This window comes from Trichosurus vulpecula, chromosome 8, assembly GCF_011100635.1.
Source record: "Trichosurus vulpecula isolate mTriVul1 chromosome 8, mTriVul1.pri, whole genome shotgun sequence".
In the NCBI taxonomy this organism is placed as follows: Eukaryota; Metazoa; Chordata; class Mammalia; order Diprotodontia; family Phalangeridae; genus Trichosurus; species Trichosurus vulpecula.
The window spans coordinates 140,045,557-140,059,674 of NC_050580.1; the positions used below are offsets into that span (position 1 = coordinate 140,045,557).

At 38.7% G+C, this 14,118-nt stretch overlaps 1 protein-coding gene across 1 annotated transcript in view; it reads right to left on the bottom strand.

Moving 5' to 3' along the window:
* TARS3 (threonyl-tRNA synthetase 3) overlaps window positions 1-13,867 on the bottom strand; it is a 38,569-nt gene extending 24,702 nt beyond the window's left edge. The window contains exons 1-6 of the mRNA XM_036735759.1: window positions 13,549-13,867; window positions 9,115-9,207; window positions 7,914-8,104; window positions 6,500-6,623; window positions 1,985-2,106; window positions 29-146 (exon numbers count right to left, since the gene is read on the bottom strand). Of these exons, the coding sequence (XP_036591654.1) occupies window positions 29-146; window positions 1,985-2,106; window positions 6,500-6,623; window positions 7,914-8,104; window positions 9,115-9,207; window positions 13,549-13,854 (954 nt within the window). The 5' untranslated portion in view covers window positions 13,855-13,867. The remainder of the gene's footprint in view (window positions 1-28; window positions 147-1,984; window positions 2,107-6,499; window positions 6,624-7,913; window positions 8,105-9,114; window positions 9,208-13,548) is intronic.
* Between the last annotated feature and the right edge of the window lie 251 nt (window positions 13,868-14,118).

Below are 14,118 nucleotides of genomic sequence, written 5' to 3' on the forward strand. Positions count from 1 at the left end.
AAATATTAAGAGTGTTTCAATAAATTACCTTAAACATATCCAGAAGTATTTCTTTGCCGATTTCTAATCTTTCAAAAGGTTGCTTCTCTTTCATGATAGTTTTACACATGTTCTCTAACACTGGAAATTCTGTACTGGATACTCCTCTAAACAGAAAACAGTATTTTTGTTAACAAGAATAAAAATTAATTTTGAGAAGACATTAAATATTATCTTCCTAAATGACTTATCATTATGTTTTATATCTCTAATTGTTATATTTTGTAAGCACAAAAAATCTGAAGTTTCATAGTATCTTTTTCTCAGCATCAAGGGAAATGTATCTGACTCTTAAAAACTTCTAAGGTATAGGTAGACGTTTCCATTTCACAAAAGTGGGTGGCGGGGAGAGGCTAAGACATTTTGCCTATATCCCAGAAATAATTGATGAGAGCACCAAATTATTCTGCTAGACCACAAGAAAACACAATTCAGTAGTTACAGTTTTGTATTCAAAGGACACTACTGTCTTGATGCAATCAAAATGTTCTCTCAGTTAATGCTTTAAAATTTCTCACTTCAAAGTCAGGTTCCATATACTTTTTATTTAGCCATTTTTATCATAACTGAGGTGAAAAGTGAAATAATTTTTTATATTCTTGTCTTGCAGTTCTAAGTCTATGATCCTAATACTTGAATAAAATATTCCTATTATGGTTAAGGCAACATTTGTCAGATTGAAAGTACAAAGGATAGAATAATCACTTCAAAATGTTGTATGAAAAATACACTGAAGCTGAAATAATTTACTAACTTCAAAATAGCTATAAATGTACTAAGTGTGCTGATTTCTGTTTTGGTTCTTGTGGTTCCCACTTTCTGGAAGGTTTCCACTCTGGCCTTCAACCGATCTGTCTAAAATTTAATAAAAGGATTTGTTCTGTGAACTTTGGATTCAGTCAAGGGGGAGCACTTGAGGACCTAAGGGCCACGTGTGGCTCTGAGGCCGTAGGCCCCCCACCCCTGGTCTAAATCATCTTTCCAGGCCTGCTCCAGTTTTACATCTATGAAGCTCCTCTTTGCAGCCTTTACTAACTCCTCCAGCCTATACTTGTCTTTCCCTTTCCTGAATTCTGGCCAAACCAAACTATTTGGTAGTCTTTGGTAGTCTTTTTATCTTAACAAATTATGATATCTGATCACCTAAAGGAGTCATGAGAATGAGTGATTGGTTTCCTACTTAAGCATGGGAACTATGACTTGACTTTCTTTTTATCTTTTACAGTGCCAAGCACAGAACTGGGCCTGTAGTAGGTACTGGCATAATAATAATAATTCAGTTTTCTAAGCCTTATCTACTAATATTGTCCTTCGACATATTTCAAGCTTCAACTCAAGTGTACTACTCAAAGTCTTCCATACATACACTTCCCTATCTCCAAGCCTTTGTTCACCCTGTGCCTCCCACTCTTGTTCTAATGTATTCTAATGTAATTCATGTTAAAGCCCAACTCAAATGCTACTTCCTCCAGGAAGCCTTCCTTGATTTCTTCCCACCCCAAATTCATTCATTCAACAAATACATCTTAAGCAGCTACTATGTGTCTAGTATTTTGCTACACGGTTGCTAATAACCTTTCTTCCTTTGGATTTCACATAGCACTCTATTGACATATGTCTGATGCACATGTGTGTGTACGCACATGCACACACACACACACACACACACATTTTGTTATATAGTGTTCTGTGCATATATGTCTTGGCTGCCTACTAGACTTTAAGCCTCTTGAAGATGATGTCTTTAAACTAAACTTTTTATCTCACCCAGTTGTCTAGCACAGTAACCTCCTCACAGTAGGTGCCTAATGTTTCTTTAACTGAAATAAATACACTCCAAAAATGATAAAAAGAATAAGATTAGCTAATTCATGACCATATCAATCAATATTCTTCATATTCTGATAGTCAGTATACTCGCAGTAAGCACTAAATCAAATGTTACCTGTCTTCAATGAACATGTCATAATAAAATCCATTTTCAATAGGTGGGCCGTAACACAAGCAGCCTCCATAGTAACTTTCCATAGCTTCTCCAAGAATATGAGCACTAGAATGCCAGTACACCTAGAGACCATATAAAGAAAGGATTCATATTGTTAAAAAATAGTTGCAATAACAAAAATAGCTAACATTTATGTAGCATTTATGTAACATTTATATAGCAAATATAACATTTAAGGTCTGTGAAGCATTTCACATATATCATCTCATTTAAGCCTCTCAACAACCCTGCAGAGATCCAAAAATTACTTAGTAATGCTCTCCAAATGCAACACTAGAATCAAGGTCTTTAAATACGGCAGAAGAATAAATACAGATAAAGTTCTGACTTGGCATCCATAAAGGGATTTAATAAAAATTGGAAAAAAGTTGGTTGACTTTTCAGTAGTAATGCTCATTTGTGACAAAGCAAGAAATTCAGTCCTTTACTCCTGCACATAGGGAGAAGAGGCTCTTCCATATCATATCTCTCTGGTACTGCACCCCAGCAGAGTCTACTACCTAGCTCCAAGGCTTAAGCTGTTCTTCCTATAGAATCAGGTTAGGGACTGGAGCTGTGATTTCCCTAGTATAAGAAACTCCATACAACTGCAGGTTGGCACCTCTTTATAGTCTTGAGGGTCGCCTAGAGCCCTAGTATTAGGCTATGAGAGAGGCTACACAACCAGTGTTATCAGAGGCAGGACTTGAAACCAAGTGTTCCTGGTTCCAAGAAGGGCTCTGTCTCTTATGGCAGGCTGCATGCCTCTCCTATAGCCAGGGATTCACATTTAGTCAGCAAACAATACTTTCCCGTTGACATTACAGGGACCGTATCTTATTTATCCTTGTCTCTTCCTCAGCACCTTCCACAGCAATTTTCTTTTAATAAATATTTATTCTCTTCGCCTCTGCCTCTTAGAATCCCTAGCTTCCTTCAAAGGTCAGCTCAATTGCCCCTTTCTACATGACAGCTTTCTGATATCCCTGCTGCCACTGTCTTCACCCCTTGCCCAAATTACCTTGTGCTTATTTTGTATATATTTCAATATATACATGATATCACCCTGATAGAATGTAAGCTCTCTGAGGGCAGGACTGTTTCATTTTTGTCTTCATATCCCCAACACCTAGGACAATACCTGGTATGTAAAAAGCACTTAATAAATACCTATCAATTAATTGGCTTGTTGCATGAGTGAATTAATCAATTGGTACAGAGTGTAAATACAATCCCCTACAATTCTCACAAAACATAGAAACAAAATAACTTTAGGAAGAACTCTGACCCATTTCTGTGTCGCCCCCAAGGGCAATGCCCTCTAACCTATGAGGCAGAGAATCAGGTGAGCTATTTTTTTCAGTGCTATTAAAAATAACTAAATAATACATCTACATACATTAAGCAAAAAACAAAACAAAACAAAATAAACAATTTTGTATACCCCTATAGAACATTTAGCCACTAATATATGACATTCATATTTTTAGGTAAATGGTCATTTGTTGAATTCTGAGTATAACTAATTTTATTTAAAATGGGGTCAAGTTTTTTAAAGTTTAATTTTTGATTTGCAATTTTGATAACTGCAAAATATGTGATATTATGTATTATACATAGTGTATTGTATATATATATAACATATATGCATGTATACATATACTATATATACATACCCACATATATTAAGTTTAGAAATCAATAACACAACTATCAGTGTTCTGAATGGATAGAGAGAGTCCATATAGTATTATTGGGAGACTTTTACAAAACCTGCAACACATGATGCAAAACATTATCCTCTCTTATTTTTAGAGACATGTATTTTTACACCTCCAAATGGGAGGTGTTTATGTTTTCTTGGGCATGAGATCAAAGCTGCACACCACAGTTAAACTTGTAAGCCCTTGGGATATTAACAGAAAGTTCAAACCAGTCCAACAACATTAACCATTCAAATTCTTAGACAGTTCTGGTACCAAGTCATTCGCACAACTTTGAAGAACTCATCCAACCCCTCTGAGACTCTGTTTGTGTCAAACTCTTGGTCTGGGAGCCACATTTGGGGCCATAGCCTGCAAAGTACAGCCTGTACCAGATTGAAACATAATTGGGAAATGTTTAACAAAGTAGATAAAAATACAATACAACATAGATGATGTTAATTTGTAATTTTGTAAGTCAATATGCAGCCCACAGGGATACATTTTTATTTGAGTTTGACACCACTGGATTAGAGGAATACTGAAGTCCCTTCTAGCTCTAAAATCATGTATTTTCTATCAGGCATATGGTTTAGCGGCGTAGCCTTTTACTTTAAAAAAAAAACAATCAGAAAGCTGAATATACTTTTTATTGGCTACTGATGTATCCAAAAAGGCATCATCAACACAAGCATAACAAATAAGGATTAGCTGAATGAACTGGAAATGTTTAGCCTGGAGAAGGAAGACTAAGGCAGGACGTAATAGCAGTCTTTAACTCTCTGAAGAATATTATACAGAAGAGCAAGTGGGCTTAATTCTACTTGATTTCAGGTCATAAAATGGAAGTAAAATTCAGCTCAAACTACAGAAAAATTTCCTAACAATTACAGCTGCCTCTAAATAGAATAGACTATCTAGCATGACTGGAAATTTCAGTCACTACAGATATTTAAGAGGAGATTGGATGATTCCTTAGCTGAAATGATATAGATGTGATTTATACTTTGCAAAGGGATCAGACTGACCTCTGAGGTTACTTGTTCTATGAAGTTTTAGCTTGAAAATCATCCTTATGGCAGCAAGAAATGCCGTTTAGTTTATGTATATGTATATGTCTATATATATAAATGTATGTACATCTATATTAATATTAGTATACCTATACTAATTATCTGTATATATCTATACTATAGTATAGATACATATGTACATACGATACTAAATGGCTTAGGTATATATAGATATGTATATCTATATATACCTATGTTAAATAGCATTCTATGCTACTAAAATAAATTATATATATATATGTACATATAGATCTCTATATAGTTTATATAGAAATATATGTAGCTGACTAAAAAAACTAACAATAATAATGGCAATCAACTGATCTGAGGACCATGCAGTCCCAGAGATAGAAAGGTAGATGGATAGATAGATAGATAGAGGAAGATAGAGATAGATATAGAGAGATAGATAGATAGAGATAGATAGATATAGATAGATATAGAGATGCGATAAGATATAGATATAAATACATATGTATATGTATACTCACATATATGTGCATATATCTATATCCATACAGATATAGATTGAGAAGTATATTCCTCTGTCTCCTCTTTAGAATACAAAATTAGGGAGGGTGCAGTCTTTAATTTACAGCACAGAGCTAATTGTAACTATGTTTCACCCTTCATACTACATGCCTTCTGAGATTTGTCAATGAAGTTTTCATAAAGAAATTTGTTACCATAAAGAAATTTGTTTTTTAAAGAAATACTGAAATTAATTTTCTAAAGTAATGCTTTAATAAAATGACTAATAAATAGTTCTGTAAATTTGGATTTTGTATAATGTCTTTCCTGAAAGCATAAGACACTGTTACAATGCTGTCTATCAATGGGCATTCAATAAATGTTTATTTATTGACTAGCATCTAAAATCATATTTTTCTGTTCATGAGTAATGGGAATATTATAAACACCCACAAAAACAAAAATGCTCTGTTAATGTAGTCAAAGACACATTATGTTCATAAGGGGGAAAAAAGCATAAGACACAAATATGTGTCTATGAAAAGCTCTAGAATTAAGTGGATCTCAATTTAATTCTTGTTACACAAAGAAAATTAAGCTGGAGCTGGTCAGTCTACAAAACAAGTTCAGCAGCATTTTGGGAGGAAAAATAAAGCCTGACTATCTTCTGTCTGTCCATGCTAGGATCCCGTGTTTCTGTTCCTGGTCTGTGTGTTCCTCTCCTACTCTGACTTCTCTGTCCCTAGCCCCTATGTGTCCTTGAGTCGTGTGTTATTACAGTCCCCTCACTCCACAGGCCTTTCCTTCCTCACATTAACAGGCTGGTTCACTTAAGTAAAAATCACTTTACAAAGAAGTCTGCAGAATGGTCCACTTACATAAAGCAAGAACTGTCTGTATGTATATTGAACATTTATTACATAAATGTTAACTCTTAGAGCAGAGGTGACAAACTCATGGCTCACAAAACTCCCAAAGTACTTCTGGCTGAACCAGATTAAAATGTAACTGGGAAATGTTTAACAAAATAAATAAAAATACAATATACCATAATGTTAATTTGTGATTTTCTAAGTCAACATATGACTCAGGAATTAATTTCTATTTGTGTGACACCAGTGCCTTAGAGTACCACAAGACCATACCTCTCTCTAAATTTCAATGCACTGCTTTTTACATGATAGAGCTTTTAAGTGAAATTTAGAAATCAGTTAGTAAAATATACTTACAGCCTGAGCTTCCTCATTATCAAAACTAAGTAACTCTAATGTGGAATCTTCTTCCAATGGACGATCCAAATCCCACAATTCACCATTTACTTTGGCTATTACTGTGTTATCAGCCAGTCCTTGGCTAATGAAGGAAAAATAATTTTTAAATTAATTATACTCTACTGTGCAATGTTATTTGTAAACAAAAATTAAAATAACTCAGGTTGCAAAAGTACATGCTATATATGTATGTATAAATACAAATATATACACTTAAAGTAAATATGACTTATCGTTTAAATAAATGTCACACACACACACACACACACACACACACACACACACACACACCCCCCTTCTCAGAGTCTTGTTCTTTTCATGGTGATCTCTCAACGCTATGACTCAGTAATGTCATTAGAAAATTTTTGGAAATATCGAAAATTAGAAAATATTTGGAACCCATCTTTTGGACCTACCTTCTAAGCCTCTACCAAATTCTTATATAATCTCAAGGATGGTATGTTTTTGTCCTTTTAAGGTAAAAGGATTTCAGACTTATAGTAATGCTTTTTATTTCACAGGATCCCAGTTCTGGGGTAGGAAGGGATGTCAGAGGACATCTAATCCAACCCCCTCTTTTTATAGATGAGGAGACTGAGGTCTAGGTAGGTTCAGAGGGTTGCCCCAAGGTCACATAGATAGTAAATACATAAAAGTTGGCTTTGGACCGAGTTCTCCGGCTCCTTTATGTACCATACTGCCTCCTAAATGTATAGCATTTCATACCTTTCAAAATGTTTTCACACACATTATCTTTTTTAATCTTTGCAACAGCTATCTGAGGCAGGCAGCATGTATATTATCATATTATGCCCATTTTATAGATGAGTCAACTGATGCGTGGAGATTCAGTGATTTGCCAATGATCACATACCTAGTGATGGAGCTGGGATCAGAACTCAGGTTTCCTGAATTCTAATCCGGACCATAACCTTCCTCTCCCAGTCCTAAAGCACAAGTGTGTGCACACAGAAACATACACATATACACACACTCATACACACAACTCATGAAAATTATCTGCTTTTTAAAAAGACAAAAACTTCTAAAAACTCAAATAATACAATATTATTAAGTCAAGGAAAAGAGTAGATATTTTTCTCTGCTATCTTTGATAATGTGTCTTATGTTAATTATGACTTGAAAAATTGAGTATTTGGAGTTGGAAAAAGACAGGATTATGTTATGCATTTCCTGAATTTAAATGGCATTACTAAGAAGTCCAAAGGTGGTCTTGGTGAAGAACCTATTTCGCACTGATTTATTCTTATTGATCAAAGAAAATGGCATTTTCAGAAAAAAAAATGCTATCATCAGTCTTTTGCTCAATTACTTAATTAGTACCCATGATCTTCTTTATACTACAATTTACCTAATTCCAGCAGCCACTTGATATGGTGTTGTTTTCCAAGACTCCCCTTCAACTATTTTTCCATCAATCAGCATTATTTTGATCAATTTGCTCTCGTTTGCTGCTCTATGGGCAAGCAAGGTGTCATGCTCTCTCTTCAATGTTTCATAAAGCATCAGTCTATCTTCTATGAAGTTTGGCCCACTACATAACTGTAAATCATTACAAGACAATGACATAAACGCATAGCCAACCTTACTTGTTCCTACTCCCATGTATGGACCCTTGGCTAGCTCTTTCCTGCCCCCTAGTTTCCCATTTTCCATGCATTTGCTCATGCTGTTCCCTCACTTGGACTCTCTACCTCCCCACCGCCTATCCAAATCCTATTTATCTTTAAATAGCACAGTTCAAATTCTACCTTTTCCATAAACCCCTTCATGACAATTACAAACCATTAATCTTTCTTTCCTCACTTACTTCGTACTGCACAAATTAGCACTTAATTAGACATAGGGTGTCCCAAAAGTCTGAGTGCAGTTTTACGCTATCAGAGCTTACAATTGCACTAAGGTTTTTGATAGTATACCCTATACTATCTTGTACTGTTCTTAAATTGGCCTGTTCATGGTAGTCTTAGTTCTTCAGATAGTAATTCCTCAGGACCAAGAACAGTGTTCTTCTTTTTGTCTTTGTATACTGGGCAACTAGCACAATGTATTGTAAATAATGGGCATATAATAAATGCTTCTTAGATGAGATGTCACACAAGGCCCAATAAATACTGGTTAACTGGCTGATTTATATAAAGGAGGAGCAACTATTTCAACTTGAGACAGCTACTTATGTAAGTTTCAAGTATAGGCCCAATAACTGGATGCCTGTCCGCAAAAGACCTGCCTAAATTAGGAAAGTTACCTCACAAAAGAGCTGGCCTTCAAGTGAATTTTTCAACCACAGAACTTCACTAAATGTTAGAAGGGTTGTGATCTACTTTGGTGAAAGGTATATCCACACAGAAGAAATCACAGATCTTTGAAGCAAGTTATAACTGATACTCTACTGCATTTAAGACATATAAAAATGTATCTAAGTTCTGCATAGTTTTATATACAATATTATTATAAATTATTTAAGGTACCTAGATAAATCACACTTTAACTCAAAGTATTAAAAATCAGAGGTAGCCTTTTCTAGTATAATCTTATTAAGCATTATTTACCTCATTCTTCAGGCCATTTACAATCTCATTTTCTTTTTTCTTCTCCTTTTTATTTTTATTTTGAACATCCTTTTGGTTTGTGGTGGAAGGAAGCTAAAAGACAGAATGTTAAAAACCACTTATACAGATGACAAAAAGCAGGATAAGACAAAGTAATTAAGACACCTGATGGAAGATAATGAATGTAAAATACTGCATAAATATAAGCTATTTATTTATTTATTATTACTGATAGTTCTTAGGGCTGGTGCCAAACAAGAATTCCATGCTCTAGAAATACAAAGTCTATATCTCTGCCACTTATGCTGAATCTTCTCCAGCTGACTGGCTGGGAAAGAATGGCCTAACCAACCATCAATCTTTACTTCATCACAGACTTGATACATATACCTTAGTTCAACCAATATACATTTCTTTGGCGTTTTGGGATTTTTCATCCTTGGGAAAAATAACCACTCATGTCACTGGAAAATGGTTTATAAAGCTGCCCCTTAGAAACAATGAATATTTTTCATCTATGATGATACTCATAGGCTGCCTTCATACTTGATGGAATGCCTTTGGAAAGGCATTCCATACAGAAAGTCCCCAGCTAACAAAAAAGTTGCTTAATAAATTGGTTATTGGAAAATCTTCTTCTTCCACCCTGCCCCTTACCTGTGCTGCAATGGGAGTGAGGACTCCTTCAGCCCTTAATCATTGGTGGTGGCTCCTATGGCCTCAGCCAGGCCTATGGTAGGACAGGAGGGATAGGGACTGAGGCTGGTAGGGATTTTATGAAGGGTAGCCAGCAGAGAAACCATCAGAACATTTAGATCAACCGAACGATATGCTGAATGATGAGTAAGAGTGACGTTGGCATTCTCCAAGAAAATATAACTGATATTTTTTCTGCTACAGAAAATTTCTGAGAGGGGATTGGTAGAGTTAGCAAATGACATAATAAACCATATACAGAGCCTACCCTTTTTAGGGACCAGTCTACTGGTTCCTAATCTGAATCAATAATGACCCAATTTCACAAACACTTATTAAGCGCCTAGTACTTTGCTAAGCACCAGGGATGCAAAGTCAGAGAGGAAACAGTCCCTACACCCAAGAAATTTACATCCTACTCAAGGTATGTAATATGTATGCAGAAAGTAAATGATCTGTAGAGGGCAGAACATTAACACAGAGACTTCATAAAGGTGATATCTGAGCTGGGCCTTGAAGTGATGATTTTAAGAGGTAGATAGGAAAAGAAAGTAAATTCTAGGAAAGTGGGATGATTGGCTCAAATGCATGCTGAGTTCAAAGGATGACCAAGAGTCCAGTTTGGCTGGAATATAGAGCACCTGATGGGGAGAAATGTAAAATAAAGCTGGAGAGGTGGATTGGAGCCAGATTATGGATGGCCTTAAATGCCAGGCTATGGAGTCTGTATTTTATTTCAGAGGCAACTAACTGGGAGCTATCAAAGGTTTTTCAGCAGAGAAGCAATATAGTGAAACCTGTCTCTCAATAAGATTACTTTGGCAGTTGTGTGAAGAATGAATAAGACCAGAAACAGGTAGACTAATTTACAGTCAAGTACCATAGTCCAGATGGAAGATGATAAGGGTCTGAACCAGGGTGATGGCCTAGTGAGTACAGAAGAATCAGATGTAAAATATATTATAGAGAATTGACAGGACCTGGCAACTGATGGAATATGGAGAATGAGACAGAAGGAAAAGGTAAGGATGACTCCAAAGTTATGAATCTGGGTGACTAGGGAGATAGTAAAAAAAAAAAAAAAAAAAAAAAAGGGAAGTTTGGAGGAGTAGTGGGTTTAGGGGGATAGTTGATGAGTTTAATTTTGGACATGTTGAACTTGTCTATGGGCAAGGAGAGATGCCCAGGAAGTAACTGATGAAACCAGAAAAAGAAAAAATAAATTATATTGTATTGTTGGCTCCTGTATTGGAGCAAATTTGGCTCCCTTTCATTATTGCCAGCAACCCAAAGTGGACGTAGATGTTCATGAAACCCCCACCAAAGATTTCAGATGACATCTAGCCCATAATACAATTTTATCAGGGACAAAGTGAGTTGTAAGTGATGGCCATGCAGACTAGAGAGATGTAAAAGTGCTCCCTGTTCTTACAAAGTATTTATTTCAGGAGTTGATTTACACATATACATACATACATACATATACATATATATATATACATACATATATACATATATACACATACATATATATATAGGGACAGCTAGATGGCATAGTGTAGAGTGCTGGGCCTGGAGTCAGGAAGACCTGAATTCAAATCCAGCCTCAGATACTTACCATCTGTGTGACCCTAGGCAAGTCACTTAATCCTATTTGCCTCAGTTTCCTCATCTGTAAAATGAACTAGAGAAGGAAATGGCAAACTACTCCAGTATCTCTGCCAAGAAAACCCAAAATGGCATCATGAAGAGTCAGATATGACTGAAATAACTGAATGACAACATGCAAATATATGTATGTGTGCATATGTATGTAAACACACACTTCTGTTTACACTTCACATAACCTGAGAACACAGAGGGTTTTATGTCATGGAGTCCATATCTGTAAAGGGCTTAGCATAGTGCCTAGCACACAGTAGGCACCTAATAAATATTTGTTTCCTTCCTTCCTTTGACAGTCTGGTGAAGACTATGGACCTGTTCAATGCACCAAATAAAACATGTAGGATTACAAAGGAAATCAATTATACTGAAATAAAGTTACCAAATATTTTTTAAAAACAAGTTCATAGACCCCAGGAGAACAATCCCTGCCCTGGATGGTTGGAAAGAATAATAAGACCAGGGGCAGCTAGGTGGCGCTGTGAGTAGAGCACCAGACCTGGAGTCAGGAGGACCTCAGTTCAAAACCGGTCTCAGACACTTGACACATGTACTAGCTGTGTGACCTTGGGCAAGTCACTTAACCCCAATTGCCCTGTCAAAACAACAACAACAACAACAACAAGAATAATAAGACCAGCCCATATTTCCTCTGGGACAAAACAAACTCTTCAGCCTGGCATTTAAATTCCTCCACAATCTAGCTTCTACCCATCTTGCCAGACTTCATATCACACATTGTAAGTTCCAAACAAAGTAGCCTACTAGCCATTCCCCAGGATGTCTACCTGTCCCCAAGCCTTTGGAGTTTGGTTCTTATCCTACAGGCGAGAAGGGAGTCACTAAGCCTCCTGAGCAGAAAGTGACATGGTCAGAATAAAGCTTTAGGAGCATCAATTTGGAAGCTTTATAAAATGGGTTAAAAGGGGGGGACAGATTTGAGGCAGAGAGATGAGTTTAAATAGCTCAGGTGAAAAGTTTGAGGTCCTGTACATGATTGGAGATGGGGACAGATATCAAAAATGTTGAAGTAGTAGAATCAACCAGATTTAGCAATTGATTAGATGGATGGGGAGAGAGGAAAAGTGAAGAGTTGAGGATGACTCCTGTGTTATGGAACATAGGAAGAAACAGTCCCTCAACAAAAATTAATTTCCTCAGGATGTGTCATGCCACCTGTCAGCATTGGAGGGGGAGGGGAGAGAAGGATGAGTTTGACGGCCAAATGTTTTCTTTTGAACACATTAAGTATGGGATCAATCAACAAGAATTTACCAAGTGTCAACTAAGTATCAGTTCCAAGTACAAATAATAAAAAGAGAGACACCCTTCCCTCAAAGAGCTCACATTTTAATGTAAGGTGTCTATCCAGGTGACATGTCCAGCAAGCAGACAAGTGATGAGGGATCGTAGCAAGGGAGATAAAGGACATGTGGCTGGGGGAGTCATCTGCTTATGAGAATTGAACACATGGGAATGATGACGTCAGGAAGAAAGAAAACAGCCAGAGAGGCGGGCCCAGGGTAGAACTCTGAGGGTATCTGGTGAGGCGGCCAACCATCCTCCAGTGCCTACATTCCGATCCCTTCCTGAGAAGGATCGGACCGAAAGGAGAGCCAGAGAGCTCAGGGAGGATGGGAACAGCTTCCTTTTTGTTTCAGTATCCCCAGGGCCTAGCATTATGCTTGCCCTGGACATAACAAGCACTTAAGCCACTTGTGTAGGACTGCACCCAGTGCCTTCATCTTCAATAGTAAAAGAGTAATGTTATTGCTACTGTTACTCCTGGCCCCCGTTTGGGCCTAACTGGAAGAAGAGGGAACGCAGAGAGGGCAGGGAAGGAATTACGGAAGAGAGGCAAAATGTCTCGAAGGATTATTACCCAGCTATGCGCCCACCCGCGCCCGCCCCCGCCCCAAGTCTGGGGAAATTCCCCAGATCTGAGGTTTTCTCCTCCGCCGGAGGCCGGCTGCGGGCGGAGTTCCGCGGTCAAGGTCAAGGGCCAGGCGCGCCCCCGCCCCCGCCCCCGGCCCGCGCTCCCCCGCCCCAGCCCGGGCCTGGGCTTCCTTTTACCTGGGCTCCCGCGGCCTCGCGGGGCTGCTCAGGCCGCCGGCTCAGCTCGGCCTCAAGGCTGCGCCGCAGGTGCTGGAGCCGGTAGCGCAGCTTCTCGTTCTCGTCCCGCAGACGCTCGAGCTCCGGGCTGGGACTGCCCGCCCAGCGCGGCCAGGCCCCCGGCTCCGGCTCCGGCTCCGGCTCCGGCCCCGGCTCCCGCCCGGGATGCGGCGGCTGCTGCTCCTTCAGACGTCCGATCTCCGCAGTCAGCCAGCGGATGTCCTGCTCCTGCCGCGCCAAGCGAGAAGCCACCGCGTCGGCCGCCATGATTCTACCGCCGCCCCGGGGCCGCTGGGGGGGTTGGGCTGGGGAGGGAGGTGAGGGTGTGGCCGCGCGGGAAGAGCCGAGCCGCCTCGAGCCTGGAGCGCGGGGGAGCGCGAGCGCCGTCAGTGACCCCCCTCTAGCAGGCCGCCCGGGGTCCGACAAGCCCAGGATTTAGAGCCGGCAGCGACCTCGGAGGTCACCTAGGGCGAACTGCTTACTTTACAGACAGGCCAAAAGAGGCAAGAGCGCTCCAGGGCCTTGAAGTCC